The sequence below is a fragment of the Bos mutus genome, chromosome 20 (genome assembly GCF_027580195.1).
Source record: "Bos mutus isolate GX-2022 chromosome 20, NWIPB_WYAK_1.1, whole genome shotgun sequence".
In the NCBI taxonomy this organism is placed as follows: Eukaryota; Metazoa; Chordata; class Mammalia; order Artiodactyla; family Bovidae; genus Bos; species Bos mutus.
The window spans coordinates 19,831,920-19,853,180 of record NC_091636.1 but is presented as its reverse complement, the minus strand read 5'-3'; the positions used below and the strand labels follow the sequence as shown (position 1 = coordinate 19,853,180).

Below are 21,261 nucleotides of genomic sequence, written 5' to 3'. Positions count from 1 at the left end.
AGATTTTCTTTTCTTGGACTCTCAAATCACTGCAGATAATGACAAATTAAAATTAAAGCCATGAAATTAAAAGACACTTGCTCCTTGGAAGAAAAGCTATGACAAACCTAGACAGCATATTAAAAGGGAGAGACATCATTTTGCCCACAAAGGTTCTTATAGTCAAAGCTATGATTTTTCCAGTAGTCATGTATGGATGTGAGAGTTGGACCATAAAAAAATGCTGAGCACTGAAAAATTGATGCTTTCAAATTGTGGTGCTGAAGAAGACTCTTGAGAGTCCCTTGGTCTGCAAGGAGATCAAACCAGTCAATCCTAAAGGAAATCAACCCTGAATATTCACTGGAAGGACTGATGCTGAAGTTCCAATACTTTGGCCTCCTGATGCAAAGAGCCGACTAAGTGGAAAAGATCCTGATGCTGGGAAAGATTGAAAGCTAAAGAAGAGGGCAGTAGAGGATGTGGTGGTTAGATAGCATCACCAACGCAATGGACGTGAATTTGAGCAAATTCTGAGAGATAGTGGAGGACAGAGGACCCTGGTGTGCTACCATCCATGAGGTCACAGAGAGTCAGACACAACTTAGCAACTGAACAACAACGTATGGTTTCTTCATTGAAAGCCTTTATTAAAAGTTCAGTTATTGACGCAACCATTTTTTTATTCTCGGACACTTGAAATATATGGATACAATTGATTTAAAAAAAAAAAAAAAAACTATGGCAATGATTTTTGTGAATTTTAACCATGTAAGCAAATTCTAACATTAGGATAATGCTATTTTAAAATACAAAACAAAGTTTTACTATTTCTTAAACAAACAGAAAAGGGCATCAATCTAGTTTCTTTAGGGAATAGAAATAGATTTCATCTAATCTAACCTAAGAATTAGTCATTTAAAAAATGGTTCATTTCAAATTGTCATCAGCTTTCAGCTGACCCACAACCACATCTTTGTTTTCTGTATTATAGGAACTTTACAGTGGTAGCAGAGACTGCAATATTCTTGCTTGGGTACCATCCTTATGTGAATCAGTTCCTGATGATGATGATGAGGTAAATATTATTTATACAAGTTGTACAGTGACTTCTAAATCATAAAGAATTTTTTACTAATTTACTTTAAATGGGAGAGGCTTTTAAAGCATTTCTTGCTATTTTCTGATTGTTTAAATAACTTACCTGTATAATACATAAGGAAAATTCAAAAAAAAATTGAGAATGAAATAAATTTCTGAAGTTTATCAATTTTAACATTTTTATTTATTTCATTCTTGTTTTATCCTGTGCATATTTTTAACATAGTTAATATCATGCTTGAACATACAACTTAGCATCCTTCTTAGACTTTTTCCATGTCATTAATAACTATTTGTAAACATTGTCTTTCATAATATAGTTTTCTGTCATTCTTAGTTAGTTAGTTCAGTCGCTCAGTGATGTCTGACTCTTTGCCACCCCATGAATTGCAGCACACCAGGCCTCCCTGTCCATCACCAACTCCTGGAGTTCACTCAAACTCATGTCCATTGAGTCAGTGATGCCATCCAGCCATCTCATCCTCTGTCGTCCCTTTCTCCTCCTGCCTCCAGTCCCTTCCAGCATCAGGGTCTTTTCCAATGAGTCAACTCTTCGCATCAGGTGGCCGAAGTATTAGAGTTTCAGCTTTAGCATCAGTCCTTCCCATGAATATTCAGGACTGATTTCCTTTAGGATGGACCGGTTGGATCTCCTTGCAGTCCAAAGGACTCTCAAGAGTCTTCTCCAACACCACAGTTCAAAAGCATCAATTCTTCGGTGCTCAGCTTTCTTTATAGTCCAACTGTCACATCCATACATGACCACTGGACAAATCATAGCCTTGACTAGACGGACCTTTGTTGGCAAAGTAATATCTGCTTTTTAATATGCTGTCTAAGTTGGTCATAACTTTCCTTCTAAGGAGTAAGCGTCTTTTACTTTCCTGGCTGCAGCCACCATCTGCAGTGATTTTGGAGCCCAGAAAAATAAAGTCAGCCACTATTTCCACTATTTCCCCATCTATTTGCCATGAAGTGATGGGACCGGATGCCATGATCTTAGTTTTCTGAATGTTGAGCTTTAAGCCAACTTTTCCCTCTCCTCTTTCACTTTCATCAAGAGGCTCTTTAGTTCTTCTTTGCTTTCTGCTGTAAGGGTGGTATCATCTGCATATCTGAGGTTATTGATATTTCTCCTGGCAATCTTGATTCCAGCTTGTCCTTCCTCCAGCCCAGCGTTTCTCATGATGTACTCTGCATACAAGTTAAATAATCAGGGTGACAGTGTACAGCCTTGACGTACTCCTTTTCCTATTTGGAACCAGGGATCAAACCCATACTTCCTACAGTGGAAGCATGGAGTCTTAACCAGTGGATCACCAGGGAAATGCCACGACTTCTTGGGACTTGAGTTATCTTGTATGACATTTTTAAGGTCCTTTATTCACACTGTCAAATTTTATCAGTTTGCACTTTTACCAGATAAATTAGTGTAAATATGACACTGTGAATAAAGAACCTGAAAAATGTTGTGGTAAAACAAAGATAAATAAGACATGGTCTCTGGTCTTAGGTAGTAGCCTCTTAATTTTTTTGTTTCATGTCAAGCTATCTAAAGGTGAAATTTTATAGATATGTGTCTTATTTGGTTTAGTATGACTTTGAGTAGTTTTAGTGTATAGCTGCTTTAAAAACTGAATTTTTTTCTTATACAAAGCTTAAAATGTTAATTACTGTGTCCTGCTGTTGGGGAATTATTGTATACATTAAATCTAACTTATAACACTAGGCCACACTAGAATGTTTAACAATCATTCATCAAATATAAACTATAAAAATAAAAGTAAATAATCTTTGACTTGTGTATGAAAAAAAGATAATAGAAGAAAACTGAAATTGTTTATTTTATAAAGATAGTATGTGACTCTGATGGTTTATTTCCTTATTATATAGTTATGGTGATAGTTTGATTCTTCCTCATCTGCAAGAATTTTTGTATATAGGCAATTAAGCTGAACAAGTATAAATCAAATAGGTATACACAAAAAACAAGTTAGGTTTTGTATTTACCTTTTAAAATGCACTATGTATATGCTTTCAGAGAAGGCAATGGCAACCCACACCAATGTTCTTGCCCCATGGGTGGAGGAGCCTGGTAGGCTACAGTCCATAGGGTCGCACAGAGTCGGACACGACTGAAGCGACTTGGCAGCAGCAGCAGCAGCATGTATGTGCTTTAAGATAAGCACCATTCTCTTTATAAGATGATAAATGATAAGATTATTTCCACAAAACTTTTGAAGATTCCTGTGAATATAAGTAGAACATGAATATGATCATGATGCAGATCTCAGTAGAGTAGTCTGTGTATACCAGACCCTCTTCCTTACATGTCAACTCTGTGCAATCCCATGGACTGCAGCCCACCAGGCTCCTCTGTCCACTGGATTCTCCAGGCAAGAATATTGGAGTGGCTTGCCATTTCCTTCTCCAGCCTTACATGAATACTTACTGTTTGACTGATATTTAGAAGTATTTTCATCTCACCTCTCAAATGAATGACTGCTGCAGTTCCTCAGAGAGGCAAGTTAACACAAAACACACACATATGTACATTTACACACTCACCTGTCTTTAGTGTCAGGTAAACTAAATAATAGTAATACTGGTAATTGAGTTTGAATTCCAGTTCTGCCATTCATTAATGATCTAGGGCAAGTTTATAATATCTTCAAACATCAGAATCATTGAAGTAAAATTGTTCTTAGTTTACCTTTCAGATCGACTTTTTTTTTTTTCAATTTATTTATTTTAGTTGGAGGCTAATTGCTTTACAATATTGTGGTTTTGCCATACATTCACATGAATCAGCCATGGGTGTACATGTGTTCCCCATCCTGAACCCCCCTCCCTCTCCATCCCATCCCTCTGGGTCATCTCGGTGCACCAGCCCTGAGCACCCTGTCTCATGCATCGAACCTGGACTGGCAGTCTGTTTCATATATGGTAATATACATGTTTCGGTGCTATTCTCCCAGATCATCCCACCCTCTCCCTCTCCCACAGAGTCCAAAAGACTGTTCTATACATCTGTGTCTGTTTTGCTGTCTCGCATATAGGGTTATCGTTACCATCTTTCTAAATTCCATGTATATGTGTTAGTATACTGTATTGGTGTTTTTCTTTCTGACTTACTTCACTCTGTATAATCGGCTCCAGTTTCATCCACCTCATTAGAACTGATTCAAATGTATTCTTTTTAATGGCTGAGTAATATTCCATTGTGTATATGTACCACAGCTTTCTTATCCATTCATCTGCTGATGGACATCTAGGTTGCTTCCATGTCCTGGCTATTGTAAACAGTGCTGTGCTGAACACTGGGGTACACGTATCTCTTTCAATTCTGGCTTCCTCCATGTGTATGCCCAGCAGTGGGATTGCTGGGTCATGTGGCAGTTCTATTTCAGTTTTTCAAGGAATCTCCACACTGTTCTCCATAGTGACTGTACTAGTTTGCATTCCCACCAACAGTGTAAGAGGGTTCCCTTTTCTCCACACCCTCTCCAGCATTTATTGTTTGTAGATTTTTAGATAGCAGCCATTCTGACCAGCATGAGATGGTACCTCAGATCGACTTTTGAGATGAAATATACTTCTCCATCAACCAAGACAGAATCCCTTAGGATTGTTTCTCCTGATACCCAACCTATAGAGGAGGATTTATTTCTACCATAAAAACCTGAAGGGCATTGGGCAATAGAAGCAAGTTTTATGATCTTTAAGCATAAATCCTATTATATAGTTGATAGGTTGCTTTTTTTTTTTTTTTTTGCTGGGGAAGTTTGTTTTATTTTTCTGATGGATCTGCCTTCCTTTTGCACACTCTTCCTAATATCTGGTCACACTCAAGGCAAGCCTATACAACTCCTAATCAGTTTTTCCTGCCTGAGATCTAGAGTGACTATATTACAATCTAAACCTGACTTCTCATCAAGAATCTTACTTTATTTTGACAGTTACACAGTATGTAACTTTTATTTAGATGTATAACCTTGGGGTCTTTCCTGGTAACTCTGTGTAAAGAATCTGCCTGGTAGTGCAGGAGACGCCAGTTCCATTCCTGGGTTGGGAAGATCCCCTGGAGAAGGAAATGGCAACTCAACTTCAGTATGCTTGTCTGGGAAATCCCATGGACAGAGGAGCGTGGCAGGCTACAGTCTGTGGGGTTGCAAAAGAGTCAGAATAAACAACAGTGATAAAATGTGTAATTGCTTTCTATATTCAGACAACCCTATGTTCTACCTTTAAAGACTTTCCACTAATTACCAGTAAAAAATTTTTGAATTTATCAAATTTAGTAAGATATATGTGTGGAAGATGTTAAAATTGGTTTCATTCTTCCCTTAGCATTCTATGGACCTGAACTAGATCCCCTTTAACTCTGATTTCCCTTCACAGCTATCAGCAGAATAGGCAGGCTGGTTAAATAGAGATGGATATGTTCAAGCATAGAAAGAATGTCCACTAGGAGGAGATGTTGTAGAGAAAAACTGAAGTAATGGATGGTAGTTAAATTGATCCATAGGTCTCAAACAGTACTATATCATGGGTGACGTTTTTTACTGCAGCTTTCAATTATAAGATGTTTTATTTGTGATGTTTAGCAATAAAATGTACTTCTAATAATACTGTAATACATTCATATTTTTTTCTTTACTACTATAAATACAGTAAAATTTATATGCAACCACATTTCTAGTTTTCACTTATTTTTGTTTGCCTATCATAGCAACAATAATTTACATTAAAATATAATTCTGCTTCTCTGTTGATTCTTCAAATGAAACTTAAGTGTTTAATAGGTTATATATTGAGCTTCCATAGTGAAATTAGGAGACATGGCCTTTGTGTGACTTATCTACCTAAGGACATTTTTGGTAGACATCTAATGCAGAGTTAAAGGCTTTTAGAGATAGAGTAGGGAAAATAATCACCTCACTGCAGAGGACAATGGGTCTTTAAATAAACTGTCACTAAATAACCTAACTTGGTAGTTAAATCATAAACCCAGAAAGGTAGGAATTTCAGTAAATGCTTGGTTGAAAGAATAAGCAACAGACTTCAGTATGCTACTCTTGCATATCAGTGGACTGCTACTGGAAATAAGTGAGTAGTTAGCTAAGCTTTGATAATAGTTTTGGATCTGGACACAGGGTATAATGGAATTTTGCTTGAACAACTAAGTAACAATGGCCAACATTATAAGATTAAGTAAAGGACTCAGATCTATAGCTTTCACAGCTATAAAGAATACCTAAATTAATATATTGTTTTCTGACTATCCTGGCTGACACTTGGGAAATTTACTGGAAACAGCCACTTTTTTCTGCTGTTATCATTGTTTGAATATTAAGAGTCTAAGCTATCATGTTCATCAAAAAGGAAATGAACATTCTTAAATATGCAGTAAGGGTTACCCTAAACATAAAATATTGGTGTATGTTGTAAAAGTAATACTTCTAAAATAATTTAAGAATAATCTAAGTACTAATATGTTATTGGATTTGGGATGTGAACAAACTGACAGCAAATGTAAAACTGCAAAATAAGAAGCACACATGATTCATAAAACTTAGGTACTCAAAAACAACAGAGATCATTTTAAAGTCCCTGAATCATTTGCCTAAGAATAAGAGGGTAGCCATTCAAACAAATTCCCCAAACAAGTGAATTGATTTGAACTACTACAAATAATTAAAATTCCTCTATTGCTGATTACATTTATTTAGGTACAGATCTAAAGTTGTAAGAATACTGTGATGTTTTGTTGTTTTGAAACACCATCTAATGCATATTCTCTTTCAAAGGGAAACCTGTGTGCTAATGACAAAATGTTAGCAAAATCCAACACATTTTGTCTGTTTTTTTCACTACTTTACTAGCTATAATAACAAACAAACAAACCTCACTACTTCATACCAAAAAGGGTATTGCTCCATTTGATGAACACCTTATTCCCTGTATATGAATTTTGCTTATTTATAAAAATCAAGTCCACCAAAACAGTAAAAATTGCTCACTTTAATATTTTGGGCTGTCAAGCCAGCCTGCAGACCTGAGTCCAGTCTTAGCCACACGGATATGAGCATGCCTGTACTCCTGGTAACTCCAAAGGGTTAAAAAAAAAAAAAAAAAAAAAAGCCTTCATAATAGTAGTAGCATCTTGTGTGTCTGTGTCTGTGTATGAGGTAAAACTACATTGAGGGAAGCATAATTTGAATAAAGTCTGATATGTCTATTTAAAATGAAGTTGCATTGTTTTATATTGAATGTGGGTGTTTCTTAAGTTACTTTTGGTTTTAAATGAACAGTTATATAGTTTCTTTCAAAATAATCTAGTTGCTTTTATCTGATTTCATAATTATATTGTGAGCCTAAAATTATGAGGTAGAATAATTGAATCTTCTTTTTTGCTTCCTTTTTAGACTTCAACCAGATCACAGTTAAATCCAGCATTTGAAGATGCCTGGAGCAGCAGTGATGAGGAAGGATGAATATCATTCTTAGTACCCTTTTGTCTCTATCAAAACTTTTAAAACTGGACTATTTTATATTTTCAGTTGTCCAGTTCAGTTCTGTTACAGTGTACAGCCTTGACGTACTCCTTTTCCTATTTGGAACCAGGGATCAAACCCATACTTCCTACAGTGGAAGCATGGAGTCTTAACCAGTGGATCACCAGGGAAATGCCACGACTTCTTGGGACTTGAGTTATCTTGTATGACATTTTTAAGGTCCTTTATTCACACTGTCAAATTTTATCAGTTTGCACTTTTACCAGATAAATTAGTGTAAATATGACACTGTGAATAAAGAACCTGAAAAATGTTGTGGTAAAACAAAGATAAATAAGACATGGTCTCTGGTCTTAGGTAGTAGCCTCTTAATTTTTTTATTTTCATGTCAAGCTATCTAAAGGTGAAATTTTATAGATATGTGTCTTATTTGGTTTAGTATGACTTTGAGTAGTTTTAGTGTATAGCTGCTTTAAAAACTGAATTTTTTCTTATACAAAGCTTAAAATGTTAATTACTGTGTCCTGCTGTTGGGGAATTATTGTATACATTAAATCTAACTTATAACACTAGGCCACACTAGAATGTTTAACAATCATTCATCAAATATAAACTATAAAAATAAAAGTAAATAATCTTTGACTTGTGTATGAAAAAAAGATAATAGAAGAAAACTGAAATTGTTTATTTTATAAAGATAGTATGTGACTCTGATGGTTTATTTCCTTATTATATAGTTATGGTGATAGTTTGATTCTTCCTCATCTGCAAGAAATTTTTGTATATAGGCAATTAAGCTGAACAAGTATAAATCAAATAGGTATACACAAAAAACAAGTTAGGTTTTTGTATTTACCTTTTAAAATGCACTATGTATATGCTTTCAGAGAAGGCAATGGCAACCCACACCAATGTTCTTGCCCCATGGGTGGAGGAGCCTGGTAGGCTACAGTCCATAGGGTCGCACAGAGTCGGACACGACTGAAGCGACTTGGCAGCAGCAGCAGCAGCATGTATGTGCTTTAAGATAAGCACCATTCTCTTTATAAGATGATAAATGATAAGATTATTTCCACAAAACTTTTGAAGATTCCTGTGAATATAAGTAGAACATGAATATGATCATGATGCAGATCTCAGTAGAGTAGTCTGTGTATACCAGACCCTCTTCCTTACATGTCAACTCTGTGCAATCCCATGGACTGCAGCCCACCAGGCTCCTCTGTCCACTGGATTCTCCAGGCAAGAATATTGGAGTGGCTTGCCATTTCCTTCTCCAGCCTTACATGAATACTTACTGTTTGACTGATATTTAGAAGTATTTTCATCTCACCTCTCAAATGAATGACTGCTGCAGTTCCTCAGAGAGGCAAGTTAACAAAAAACACACATATGTACATTTACACACACCTGTCTTTAGTGTCAGGTAAACTAAATAATAGTAATACTGGTAATTGAGTTTGAATTCCAGTTCTGCCATTCATTAATGATCTAGGGCAAGTTTATAATATCTTCAAACATCAGAATCATTGAAGTAAAATTGTTCTTAGTTTACCTTTCAGATCGACTTTTTTTTTTTTCAATTTATTTATTTTAGTTGGAGGCTAATTGCTTTACAATATTGTGGTTTTGCCATACATTCACATGAATCAGCCATGGGTGTACATGTGTTCCCCATCCTGAACCCCCCTCCCTCTCCATCCCATCCCTCTGGGTCATCTCGGTGCACCAGCCCTGAGCACCCTGTCTCATGCATCGAACCTGGACTGGCAGTCTGTTTCATATATGGTAATATACATGTTTCGGTGCTATTCTCCCAGATCATCCCACCCTCTCCCTCTCCCACAGAGTCCAAAAGACTGTTCTATACATCTGTGTCTGTTTTGCTGTCTCGCATATAGGGTTATCGTTACCATCTTTCTAAATTCCATGTATATGTGTTAGTATACTGTATTGGTGTTTTTCTTTCTGACTTACTTCACTCTGTATAATCGGCTCCAGTTTCATCCACCTCATTAGAACTGATTCAAATGTATTCTTTTTAATGGCTGAGTAATATTCCATTGTGTATATGTACCACAGCTTTCTTATCCATTCATCTGCTGATGGACATCTAGGTTGCTTCCATGTCCTGGCTATTGTAAACAGTGCTGTGCTGAACACTGGGGTACACGTATCTCTTTCAATTCTGGCTTCCTCCATGTGTATGCCCAGCAGTGGGATTGCTGGGTCATGTGGCAGTTCTATTTCCAGTTTTTCAAGGAATCTCCACACTGTTCTCCATAGTGACTGTACTAGTTTGCATTCCCACCAACAGTGTAAGAGGGTTCCCTTTTCTCCACACCCTCTCCAGCATTTATTGTTTGTAGATTTTTAGATAGCAGCCATTCTGACCAGCATGAGATGGTACCTCAGATCGACTTTTGAGATGAAATATACTTCTCCATCAACCAAGACAGAATCCCTTAGGATTGTTTCTCCTGATACCCAACCTATAGAGGAGGATTTATTTCTACCATAAAAACCTGAAGGGCATTGGGCAATAGAAGCAAGTTTTATGATCTTTAAGCATAAATCCTATTATATAGTTGATAGGTTGCTTTTTTTTTTTTTTTTTTTTGCTGGGGAAGTTTGTTTTATTTTTCTGATGGATCTGCCTTCCTTTTGCACACTCTTCCTAATATCTGGTCACACTCAAGGCAAGCCTATACAACTCCTAATCAGTTTTTCCTGCCTGAGATCTAGAGTGACTATATTACAATCTAAACCTGACTTCTCATCAAGAATCTTACTTTATTTTGACAGTTACACAGTATGTAACTTTTATTTAGATGTATAACCTTGGGGTCTTTCCTGGTAACTCTGTGTAAAGAATCTGCCTGGTAGTGCAGGAGACGCCAGTTCCATTCCTGGGTTGGGAAGATCCCCTGGAGAAGGAAATGGCAACTCAACTTCAGTATGCTTGTCTGGGAAATCCCATGGACAGAGGAGCGTGGCAGGCTACAGTCTGTGGGGTTGCAAAAGAGTCAGAATAAACAACAGTGATAAAATGTGTAATTGCTTTCTATATTCAGACAACCCTATGTTCTACCTTTAAAGACTTTCCACTAATTACCAGTAAAAAATTTTTGAATTTATCAAATTTAGTAAGATATATGTGTGGAAGATGTTAAAATTGGTTTCATTCTTCCTTCGCATTCTATGGACCTGAACTAGATCCCCTTTTAACTCTGATTTCCCTTCACAGCTATCAGCAGAATAGGCAGGCTGGTTAAATAGAGATGGATATGTTCAAGCATAGAAAGAATGTCCACTAGGAGGAGATGTTGTAGAGAAAACTGAAGTAATGGATGGTAGTTAAATTGATCCATAGGTCTCAAACAGTACTATATCATGGGTGACGTTTTTACTGCAGCTTTCAATTATAAGATGTTTTATTTGTGATGTTTAGCAATAAAATGTACTTCTAATAATACTGTAATACATTCATATTTTTTCTTTACTACTATAAATACAGTAAAATTTATATGCAACCACATTTCTAGTTTTCACTTATTTTTGTTTGCCTATCATAGCAACAATAATTTACATTAAAATATAATTCTGCTTCTCTGTTGATTCTTCAAATGAAACTTAAGTGTTTAATAGGTTATATATTGAGCTTCCATAGTGAAATTAGGAGACATGGCCTTTGTGTGACTTATCTACCTAAGGACATTTTTGGTAGACATCTAATGCAGAGTTAAAGGCTTTTAGAGATAGAGTAGGGAAAAATAATCACCTCACTGCAGAGGACAATGGGTCTTTAAATAAACTGTCACTAAATAACCTAACTTGGTAGTTAAATCATAAACCCAGAAAGGTAGGAATTTCAGTAAATGCTTGGTTGAAAGAATAAACGAACAGACTTCAGTATGCTACTCTTGCATATCAGTGGACTGCTACTGGAAATAAGTGAGTAGTTAGCTAAGCTTTGATAATAGTTTTGGATCTGGACACAGGGTATAATGGAATTTTGCTTGAACAACTAAGTAACAATGGCCAACATTATAAGATTAAGTAAAGGACTCAGATCTATAGCTTTCACAGCTATAAAGAATACCTAAATTAATATATTGTTTTCTGACTATCCTGGCTGACACTTGGGAAATTTACTGGAAACAGCCACTTTTTTCTGCTGTTATCATTGTTTGAATATTAAGAGTCTAAGCTATCATGTTCATCAAAAAGGAAATGAACATTCTTAAATATGCAGTAAGGGTTACCCTTAACATAAAATATTGGTGTATGTTGTAAAAGGTAATACTTCTAAAATAATTTAAGAATAATCTAAGTACTAATATGTTATTGGATTTGGGATGTGAACAAACTGACAGCAAATGTAAAAACTGCAAAATAAGAAGCACACATGATTCATAAAACCTAGGTACTCAAAAACAACAGAGATCATTTTAAAGTCCCTGAATCATTTGCCTAAGAATAAGAGGGTAGCCATTCAAACAAATTCCCCAAACAAGTGAATTGATTTGAACTACTACAAATAATTAAAATTCCTCTATTGCTGATTACATTTATTTAGGTACAGCTCTAAAGTTGTAAGAATACTGTGATGTTTTGTTGTTTTTGAAACACCATCTAATGCATATTCTCTTTCAAAGGGAAACCTGTGTGCTAATGACAAAATGTTAGCAAATCCAACACATTTTGTCTGTCTTTTTCCACTACTTTACTAGCTATAATAACAAACAAACAAACCTCACTACTTCATACCAAAAAGGGTATTGCTCCATTTGATGAACACCTTATTCCCTGTATATGAATTTTGCTTATTTATAAAAATCAAGTCCACCAAAACAGTAAAAAATTGCTCACTTTAATATTTTGGGCTGTCAAGCCAGCCTGCAGACCTGAGTCCAGTCTTAGCCACACGGATATGAGCATGCCCTGTACTCCTGGTAACTCCAAAGGGTTATAAAAAAAAAAAAAAAAATGCCTTCATAATAGTAGTAGCATCTTGTGTGTCTGTGTCTGTGTATGAGGTAACTACATTGAGGGAAGCATAATTTGAATAAAGTCTGATATGTCTATTTAAAATGAAGTTGCATTGTTTTATATTGAATGTGGGTGTTTCTTAAGTTACTTTTGGTTTTAAATGAACAGTTATATAGTTTCTTTCAAAATAATCTAGTTGCTTTTTATCTGATTTCATAATTATATTGTGAGCCTAAAATTATGAGGTAGAATAATTGAATCTTCTTTTTTGCTTCCTTTTTTAGACTTCAACCAGATCACAGTTAAATCCAGCATTTGAAGATGCCTGGAGCAGCAGTGATGAGGAAGGATGAATATCATTCTTAGTACCCTTTTTGTCTCTATCAAAACTTTTAAAACTGGACTATTTTATATTTTCAGTTGTCCAGTTCAGTTCTGTTCGGTTGCTTAATCGTGTCCGACTCTTTGCGGCCCCTTGGACTGCAGCATGCCTCACCAGCTCCCGGAGTTTACTCAAACTCACGTCCATTGAGTCGGTGATGCCATCCAACCATCTCATCCTCTGTCGTCCCCTTCTCTTCTTCCCCTCAATCTTTCCCAGCATCAGGGTCTTTTCAAATGAGTCAGCTCTTCGCATCAGGTGGCCAAAGTATTGGAGTTTCAGTTTTAGCATCAGTCCTTCCCATGAATATTCAGGACTGATCTCTTTTAGGATGGATCTCCTTGCAGTCCAAGGGACTCTCAAGAGTCTTCTCCAACACCACAGTTCAAAAGCATCAATTCTTCAGCGCTCAGCTTTCTTTATAGTCCAACTCTCACATCCAAACATGACTAATGGAAAAACCATAGCTTTGACTAGACGGACCTCTGTTGTCCAGTGACAGCTAAATGAGCTGTGAACTTGAGTAATTGTTTTCCCTTTTGTCTTAAAATAAGGTTAATATTTGCATGAAGTCCTAAAACAAGTTCACTATAGTTTATTTAATCAGAACATTTTCCCTTAACCCCAGTTGCTGTGGCCTGCTGCAGCCACTATAGTACAAGGAGACAGGTTGTGGTATCCCCTTTGTGGGCCTGAGCAGATTGTGTGAATGATAAGATGCAGTCTTAGAGGACGAGCAAGCAGAGGTTATCAGCACTGACTTTGTCCTGCTGGTTGTACAGTCACTTTGCTCATTTTCACCTTCAAGGGTGATTTTACTGAGGATTATATCAAAAATTATAGTTGAAAAGTTAGAAACAAAATTAGTTTATTTTTATTAATATGTTCAGTTCTTGCAATGCTTTCATATATTTAACCATTTTCTAGCTTTATGTTAAGTATTTTTTAATTCATTGCCTTCCACAATTGAAAAAATGCATCATTGGAGGTTTTTAACTTAGGAAAAATCCTACATTTCCTTTATTTTAATGCATCAGTTGGCAGCTTAAACTACTTTTCTATGAATCTGGTTACTATGTGACCAAGTCCTAATGCGTTCATCAAAGCAGAAAATATCCTGTCAGGTAATTGGATTTAAACATGAAATGTCAGAAAAAAATTTTTTTTTTTTTTAAAATTGCAAGGGTTTTATTTTTTTAATTTTTTTAAATTAATTTTATTTTATTTTTAAACTTTACATAATTGTATTAGTTTTGCCAAATATCAAAATGAATCCACCACAGGTATACATGTGTTCCCCATCCTGAACCCTCCTCCCTCCTCCCTCCCCATACCATCCCTCTGGGTCGTCCCAGTGCACCAGCCCCAAGCATCCAGTATCGTGCATTGAACCTGGACTGGCATCTCGTTTCATACATGATATTTTACATGTTTCAATGCCATTTTCCCAAATCTTCCCACCCTCTCCCTCTCCCACAGAGTCCATAAGACTGTTCTATACATCAGTGTCTCTTTTTTCTTTTTTGTTGTTGAGGTATAGCCGATTAACATTGTCAAATGTCAGAAAATTTCTATTTTATTTTCTGCTCTTGTGTCATGACCCACAAGTGATTATCATGAACCTAGTCTTATATTCCCTTTCTTTCTAATTCTTATCAATAGGAGACTAGTTAATGAGGTTTTTGTGAACTTGACCAACTATAGAGTTGAGTTTTTCAATGTGTAATTGTTAGACCTCATATCAGACCTTTAACCTTTGAGAATGCTGTTGAAGTTGGAAAGTTTTTTTAATTTTAAGAAAAAAGTCTTTCTACAAATTGCAAATACTGTATAGATAGATAACTGGCTACATTTTGAAAAGATCCATCTGTTAAGGATGAGGAATGACAGCCCTCCTGGTGCCATGGCACAGGTCTAATCCACTGACCAGGCAGTGTTGGCAAGCATTGAGGCCAGAGTAGTACCTAGTGTCTGTGACTTTATATGTTCCTATGCTGCTGCTGCTGCTGCTAAGTCGCTTCAGTCGTGTCCGACTCTGTGCAACCCCATAGACGGCAGCCCATGAGGCTCCCGTTCCTGGGATTCTCCAGGCAAGACCACTGGAGTGGGTTGCCATTTCCTTCTCCAATATGTTCCTATAGGCACCCATAAACCATTTCCCTTTCCCCCTCTGAGCTTTTCTGAGTCAAATTTCAGCCTATTCCTCAAAGTAGTAAGACATGACGCCACCTGAACACTTGCTTAGGTATTGTGGGCCATTTGTGGGTTTGGTGTGAGAGCCGTCTCAGGAGATCATGGCTTCCCACAAACACTGTTGTTTCGGTCACAAGCTTCTCTGCCGTGTCTGCTTGCCGCTGTCACAAGCAACTCATTCCCCAACCCAGTTCAGTGTAAGAGGTCCCATGCCCGGATACCTGTGTCTCAACATTTAGTGAAGAGGAGAGAGGTAAAGGAGCACCCGGCTCCAGCATGCCCCCCAAAAAAACTGAGGAGTTGGTACAATTAATGCTAAAAATGCAAAGCACTTGATCCATGTACCTGGGCTCTCCTAAGAGCTGCTACTTATCAATATGCAAGGAGTCTCGTATGCAAATGTAAAAGATAACGTGGTGTCATCGTTGCTTTTCTAGATGTAGACACTAGCCCCGCTAAGGTTGATTAGGACACCCCAGAGAAGGGGCACTGATCACAGAGAGGCTACTAGGGACCAACAGGAGCTTATCAGGTAAACACCGAAAAGGAAAAAATGGAAAAGTTTTAGTCAGCTAGACAGAGAAGTCTTTCTGTAAGTTTTTAAAAAGGTGCCAGCGTGAGAAGGGGACTGATTATTCCTTGGACAGGGGCAATCCCAGGGATAAGTTGACTAGAAGCACCTGACCCCTTCAGCCTCCCTCTTTTCCCCTCAACAGCCAGAAAAAGAAAGTGAAAACTATACCTTCAGGGTACAAAAATCTAAAACAGGAAGAGAACAGAAAAACTGAGTGCCACTTTAGGTGGCTACAGCCCAAGGAGGAAAAAAGAAGGAACTTTAAATTTTAGGTACTGAGCAAGCCCCAGTTCAGCAAACAATGCTAATTCTAGATTTGCTGATTTAAAACCAAAAACAGATAAAAGGTAATTGAATAATATATACATAAAAATAATATTAAAGCTTTTAATTTGATCCAGTTGGAAATCCAAAATTTATATGCTAAATGAATATACTAAAGAGTTTGTCTAACAAAAAAATTAAAATGGTACCTTATATTGGATTACTACAGTATTAATGATATCCCACCCATTGGGGGCCCCCATACTCAATATCCAGTATTATTTATTTTCAATTTTATTGAAGTATAGTTGATATACAATTTTGTCTTAATTTCTGCTGTAACAGCAAAGTGATTCAGTTATATCCATATAAATATTGTTTTTTATATTCTTTTCCATTATGGTTTATCACAGGATATTGAGTATAGTTCCCTGTACACTGCAGTAGGACCTGTATTTTATCCATCCTGTGTGTAAGAGTTTGTGTCTGCTACTCCCACACTTCTCCTTCCCCTCCTCTACCCACCTCCCCTTTGGCAACCGCTAGTCTGTACTCTGTGCCTGTGAGTCTGGTTCTGTTTTGTCCCCTCCTGTGCTCAATTGTGTCTGACTCCTTGCAACCCCTTGGACTACAGCCCGCCAGGCTCCTCTGTCCTTGGAATTTTCCGGGCAAGAATACTTGAGTTGGTTGCCATTTCTTTCTCCAGGGGATCTTCCCAACCCAGGGATCAAACCCTCATCTCTTACATCTCCTGCAGTGGCAGGTGGCTTCTTTACCACTGCACTATCTGGGAAGCTCATTTTAGATTCCACATACAAGTGATGTCATATGATATTTCCTATCTCTCTCTGACTTGGCTTACTGTGATAATCTCTAGGTCCATCCATATTGCTGCAAATGGGATTTCATTCTTTTGAATCGCTGAGTAATATTCCATTGTGTGTGTGTGTGTGTGTGTGTATGCCACACTGTGTGTGTGTGTGGCATATCTTCTTTATCCATTCATTTGTTGATAGGCTTTTAGGTTGTTTCCGTGTCTTGGCTATTGTAATTAGTGCTGCCATGAACATAGAGGTACATGGTATCTTTCAAAATACAGTTTTGTCTGGGATATGCCCAGGAGTGGAATTGCATATGACAATAGAGTTGCATATGGCCACTCTATTTTTAGTTTGTTGAGGAATCTCCATACTGTTTCCCATAATGACTGCACCAGTTTACATTCCTACCAGCACTGTAGGAGGGTTCCTTTTTCTCCACAACCTCTCCAGCATTTATTTGAAGACTTTTTAATGATGGTCATTCTGAACAGTGTGAGATGGTACTTCATTGTAGTTTTGAATATCCAATATTACTGAAATTCCTGATTCTATTCAGTCAACAACTGGTAAATACTTTGCCCCTGAAAATGTGGCTAACACGTTCTGTTCAGTGCCTATTTCACCATCCTCTAACTGCTATTTGCCTTCACTTCAGAGAGACACAACACACCTTTTCCAGACTGTCCATCCTCAGCAACTTTGCCGTCACACACAGTCTTGGCACACAGGATCTCAGTTGCATCCACCTTCTTCCAGGAACAGAGGTGTGGGTTTACATTAATTACATCCTCCTCCAAGGAGACTCATTTGATATTCATTTAAGGGGTACAGGTCTAACATCTTTAATACTTTCGGGGTTCTGATGGCAAAAATACTCTTTACAAATTTTAATACTTCCAGATTAAAATCAAAAGTTACTCCTGTTAGTGCCCTGAAGGACTCTTTCACCAAAGAAATATTGGTAACCTCTTGTCATACCTCCTGGAATCGCTGGACCACTTGAAATGGATATAAGTTACCCAAGGGCTTCTGAGGCAAGAAACTGCCCCTCTTAGCTCCATACTATGCTTCATTAGAAAAACAAGTGAAGTACATGCTGAGCTCTCTGGAAAATAGAAGCTCTGAGCCTGTGATTTTCCATACCAACTGCTTGTTAAACATTGGTCATAGAAATAATACACCAGAAACATGGCACAGCTACTAAGGCCTCTTAGTAAGGCCTCATAGAGCCTCATAGAGCATGGAGCCAAACCTGAGCTCTCTGGTGTATTCCACCTGCAGAAGGAGGTGGTGTCCGCTGTCAATCCCTTGCTAAATGCCATGGTGCTGGAGAATATCACCCCTCCTCCAGTCCACTTGGCTGCTCAGAATCCACTAGGGACTAACTGAATGAACAGCAGTGGATGTTTATAGATGCAAATATATATGGATGCAAATAGCAGTGCAACCATCATACATGATGGAGCTTAATGGAATGTTGCTGCTTTCCATCTCTTAGCCAGGATGTCCCTAATGAATGACAGAACCTAAGAAACAACACACTCAGCCAAACTGCTGGCCAACATGTAGCCCCATTTCACATTTATTATAAACTGTTGGGTCATTGCCTAAAATTGTCCCTCTAATGGAGAAAAAGCTAACAAAACTTGGAGTATCTAGCCCCACAGATACCCAAAATATAAATCACAACCACACATCTCCATATAATATTTATTGAGGCCATAATACACAATATAATGTACTCCATACTATCAGAGTTATAAGTGATAATAACCAAGATACACATTTTACTTCTCTATAAAATACATGGTGCTAATCTCTTGGAAAAAGTATTGAACAGAACTTTCACGTCCCTGGAAGGTATCAAATAGCCATTTTAATTAAGGGATGTAATGGTCTCACATGGCTCCTTTTCAAGTTCCAGTCAGGTAAATGGACCCCTACATGGGTCTGAATCTTGCTCTAGGCCTTCACTCAAGGCTATACACCTCATATCAACTTTTTAAAATTTCCCAACCCCCTTACATTTAAAGTGGTTGTGCATTGCCTTCTTGTATATAAAGACTCATATGAGGCCCTTTTTATAGTGTCTTCCCATATCATTATAAATTTTTTATCATTCCCTCATCCCAGAAGGGCTGGAAGCCATATCAAGGGGCCCATTAACCAAATTGTGCATACACCAGACAGCTGTTCATCTGATAGGGAACCCATTAGAGCCTAAACCCACCAAAAAGAAAAGCCGTCAGTGCAGCTGCACATTTTTTCTGTTGACTGTCAGTCTTATTGCTACTAGTCTATGTGCTTTCATTAATTTACATCTAAAGGCCTCAATCCTCTAAATAAGCCATAGTTTCAACCAAACATGGCAAATGTGAGACTCACATCCCCTCAAGTGGATACCCTCTTGGAAAGGATACCCTAGTCCCACCTCCTAAACTGAGACCTCACCACTGGAGATGAATTCATCCTGATACTAAAACCTCAGCTCCATCAACATACATGGGGTTGCCGCTCCTAAGGCACAAACTGGACACAAGACATTCTTACTAAGGATCCCATTACATCTCTGAGTTTACTCTCTGCTTAGCCCGCGATCCTACTTGTTCTCTGCCAAAAGGCACACCTCCCACTCCTGTGCCTAGAGAGGAATCTAGTAGAGGTCATTGCTGTCTGTGTTTTAAGTATTAGTGGAGACTGTTGCTTTTCCTGAAAGCCCTTGCCTCGTATTAGTCAAATCCTTTAACGCTCTGGGGAGAGGACCACTGAGTTCCCAAGGTGTTTTCTTACTCTCACCCGGTGTGTCTCACCATGCTCACCACAACCACTTTTTCTCCTTGAGTACACACAATCCCACTAATCTTACATATACTTCACTAATGTGTTAAGTCATACTGCCCAACAGAATAACTGCTGGACCTGTCAACATGAGAGATGTCTATATCGTATACGTATTATATATATGTATATACAAATGGATACTATCATACCTTTAGCACACTTTCCAACTCCACTTAGATCCTGTTGGGAAAAAAAAAAGTCTTCAACTGAAGCATTCTTTCTCTTCAATTTATACTAAAAAGCCCCATTTCAGCTAGATAAAAACCTTTAAAGAAAGCCCTGAAGGCAAACCCTTAAACTGTACCAGTTGTATTAATAGATAAAAATAGCTTCAAAGTGAGGACTCTTCAATAAAGGACACAGAGGTATATAAAGCCTACTGTTGATGAGACACAAGGAAACAAAAACCTGTAGCTCTATTATTTGACATCTCAATGAAACAATAATAGAAAAAGCTTGTCTCAACAAACTAATCTCAGTTATCTTTTAAAGAAAAGTCACTATCTCATAGATTAGATATTAAACCTAATGACTGCATAGTTGTAACTCAGTAGTTCATCACTTCAGTCATATGCTAATACCTGGTTGTTTCCTTAAAAGTGATTAGGTATGGAAGATTAGAAAAGGGAAGGAGATTTCTGTAAGTTATAATTTTTATATGCATATTGATAAACTTTCTTTCAATGTAATTTTTTCTCTATATTCACGTCCTATTTACTGAGCCTGTATTTTAACTCTTGAGTATCGTTAGAACAGTAAACTTAAAATCATTCAAATCATGCCAGAAATGAAATTGGCACAAAGCCTGGCATGCTTGAGATTTTTCCTTTCAAAAAGTATAGCAGGGAAAGCTAATTGCAAAATAGACAATAATCACTTTGTATAATGAAGAAGGTTCTAGACATCTGAAAGATAAATCTATTGCTAGGATAGAGTTTCTTCTTCTGTTTTAGCTATGCAAAAAATATTACATTTAAGGGACAAACAGTTCAGTTATGAATATGGCTTTTATTTGCAAAAACTATGTACGGTCCTGTGCTGCCTAGATGGCTGTATTAAACCTTGGTGCCAAGAATTTATTATAAGTCATTTCTGGGAAGGCAAGCTTGTCTTAGAATATCAGCAACATCCTCAAATATAGGAGGTATGGTTCTTTTGCTGCCATCTAGTTCCTTACTTTCTGCTTTTTAAAAACTGGACAATTAGAAAATAGAAAAAAAAAAAAAAACACTAAGGGAAATAAAAGACAAACAACTGTGCTGTGACCTCTGTAATTCTGTGTGTGGAGTCTACAAATGCTCTGTGTACTCCTGACAAATCAGTCTTGTTTATCTTTAAGAGAGTACTCATAAACTTTGTGCTAATGGGTTAATACAGCTCTCCCAGTCTGTGCTCTCCCTAGACTTGGAACTAAGTAAATGTCACAGTCTTCATGTGGTTTGTTATTTTATCACCAAAAACACAAGTCAGTGTTTAAATACCAAATTCCTCAAGCTCCTCATATTTTCTTATGCCTTGACAGTCTGTTAGCGGTTATTGCATAGGATCTATAGCCTTGGGCCTGGCCAGTAGCTTAGTTTGCTAGGCATTGGTGGT

The 21,261-nt window shown here is 37.3% G+C and overlaps 1 protein-coding gene across 3 annotated transcripts in view; it reads left to right on the top strand.

Annotated features, from left to right (window-relative positions):
• The window catches only part of ERCC8 (ERCC excision repair 8, CSA ubiquitin ligase complex subunit), a 50,998-nt gene extending 43,364 nt beyond the window's left edge, over nt 1-7,634 (top strand). For all 3 annotated transcript variants that reach the window (XM_005889059.2, XM_070357830.1, XM_070357831.1), the window contains 2 exons: nt 974-1,057; nt 7,509-7,634. In XM_005889059.2, the coding sequence (XP_005889121.1) occupies nt 974-1,057; nt 7,509-7,577 (153 nt within the window). In that variant the 3' untranslated portion in view covers nt 7,578-7,634. The remainder of the gene's footprint in view (nt 1-973; nt 1,058-7,508) is intronic.
• Nucleotides 7,635-21,261: the final 13,627 nt, after the last annotated feature.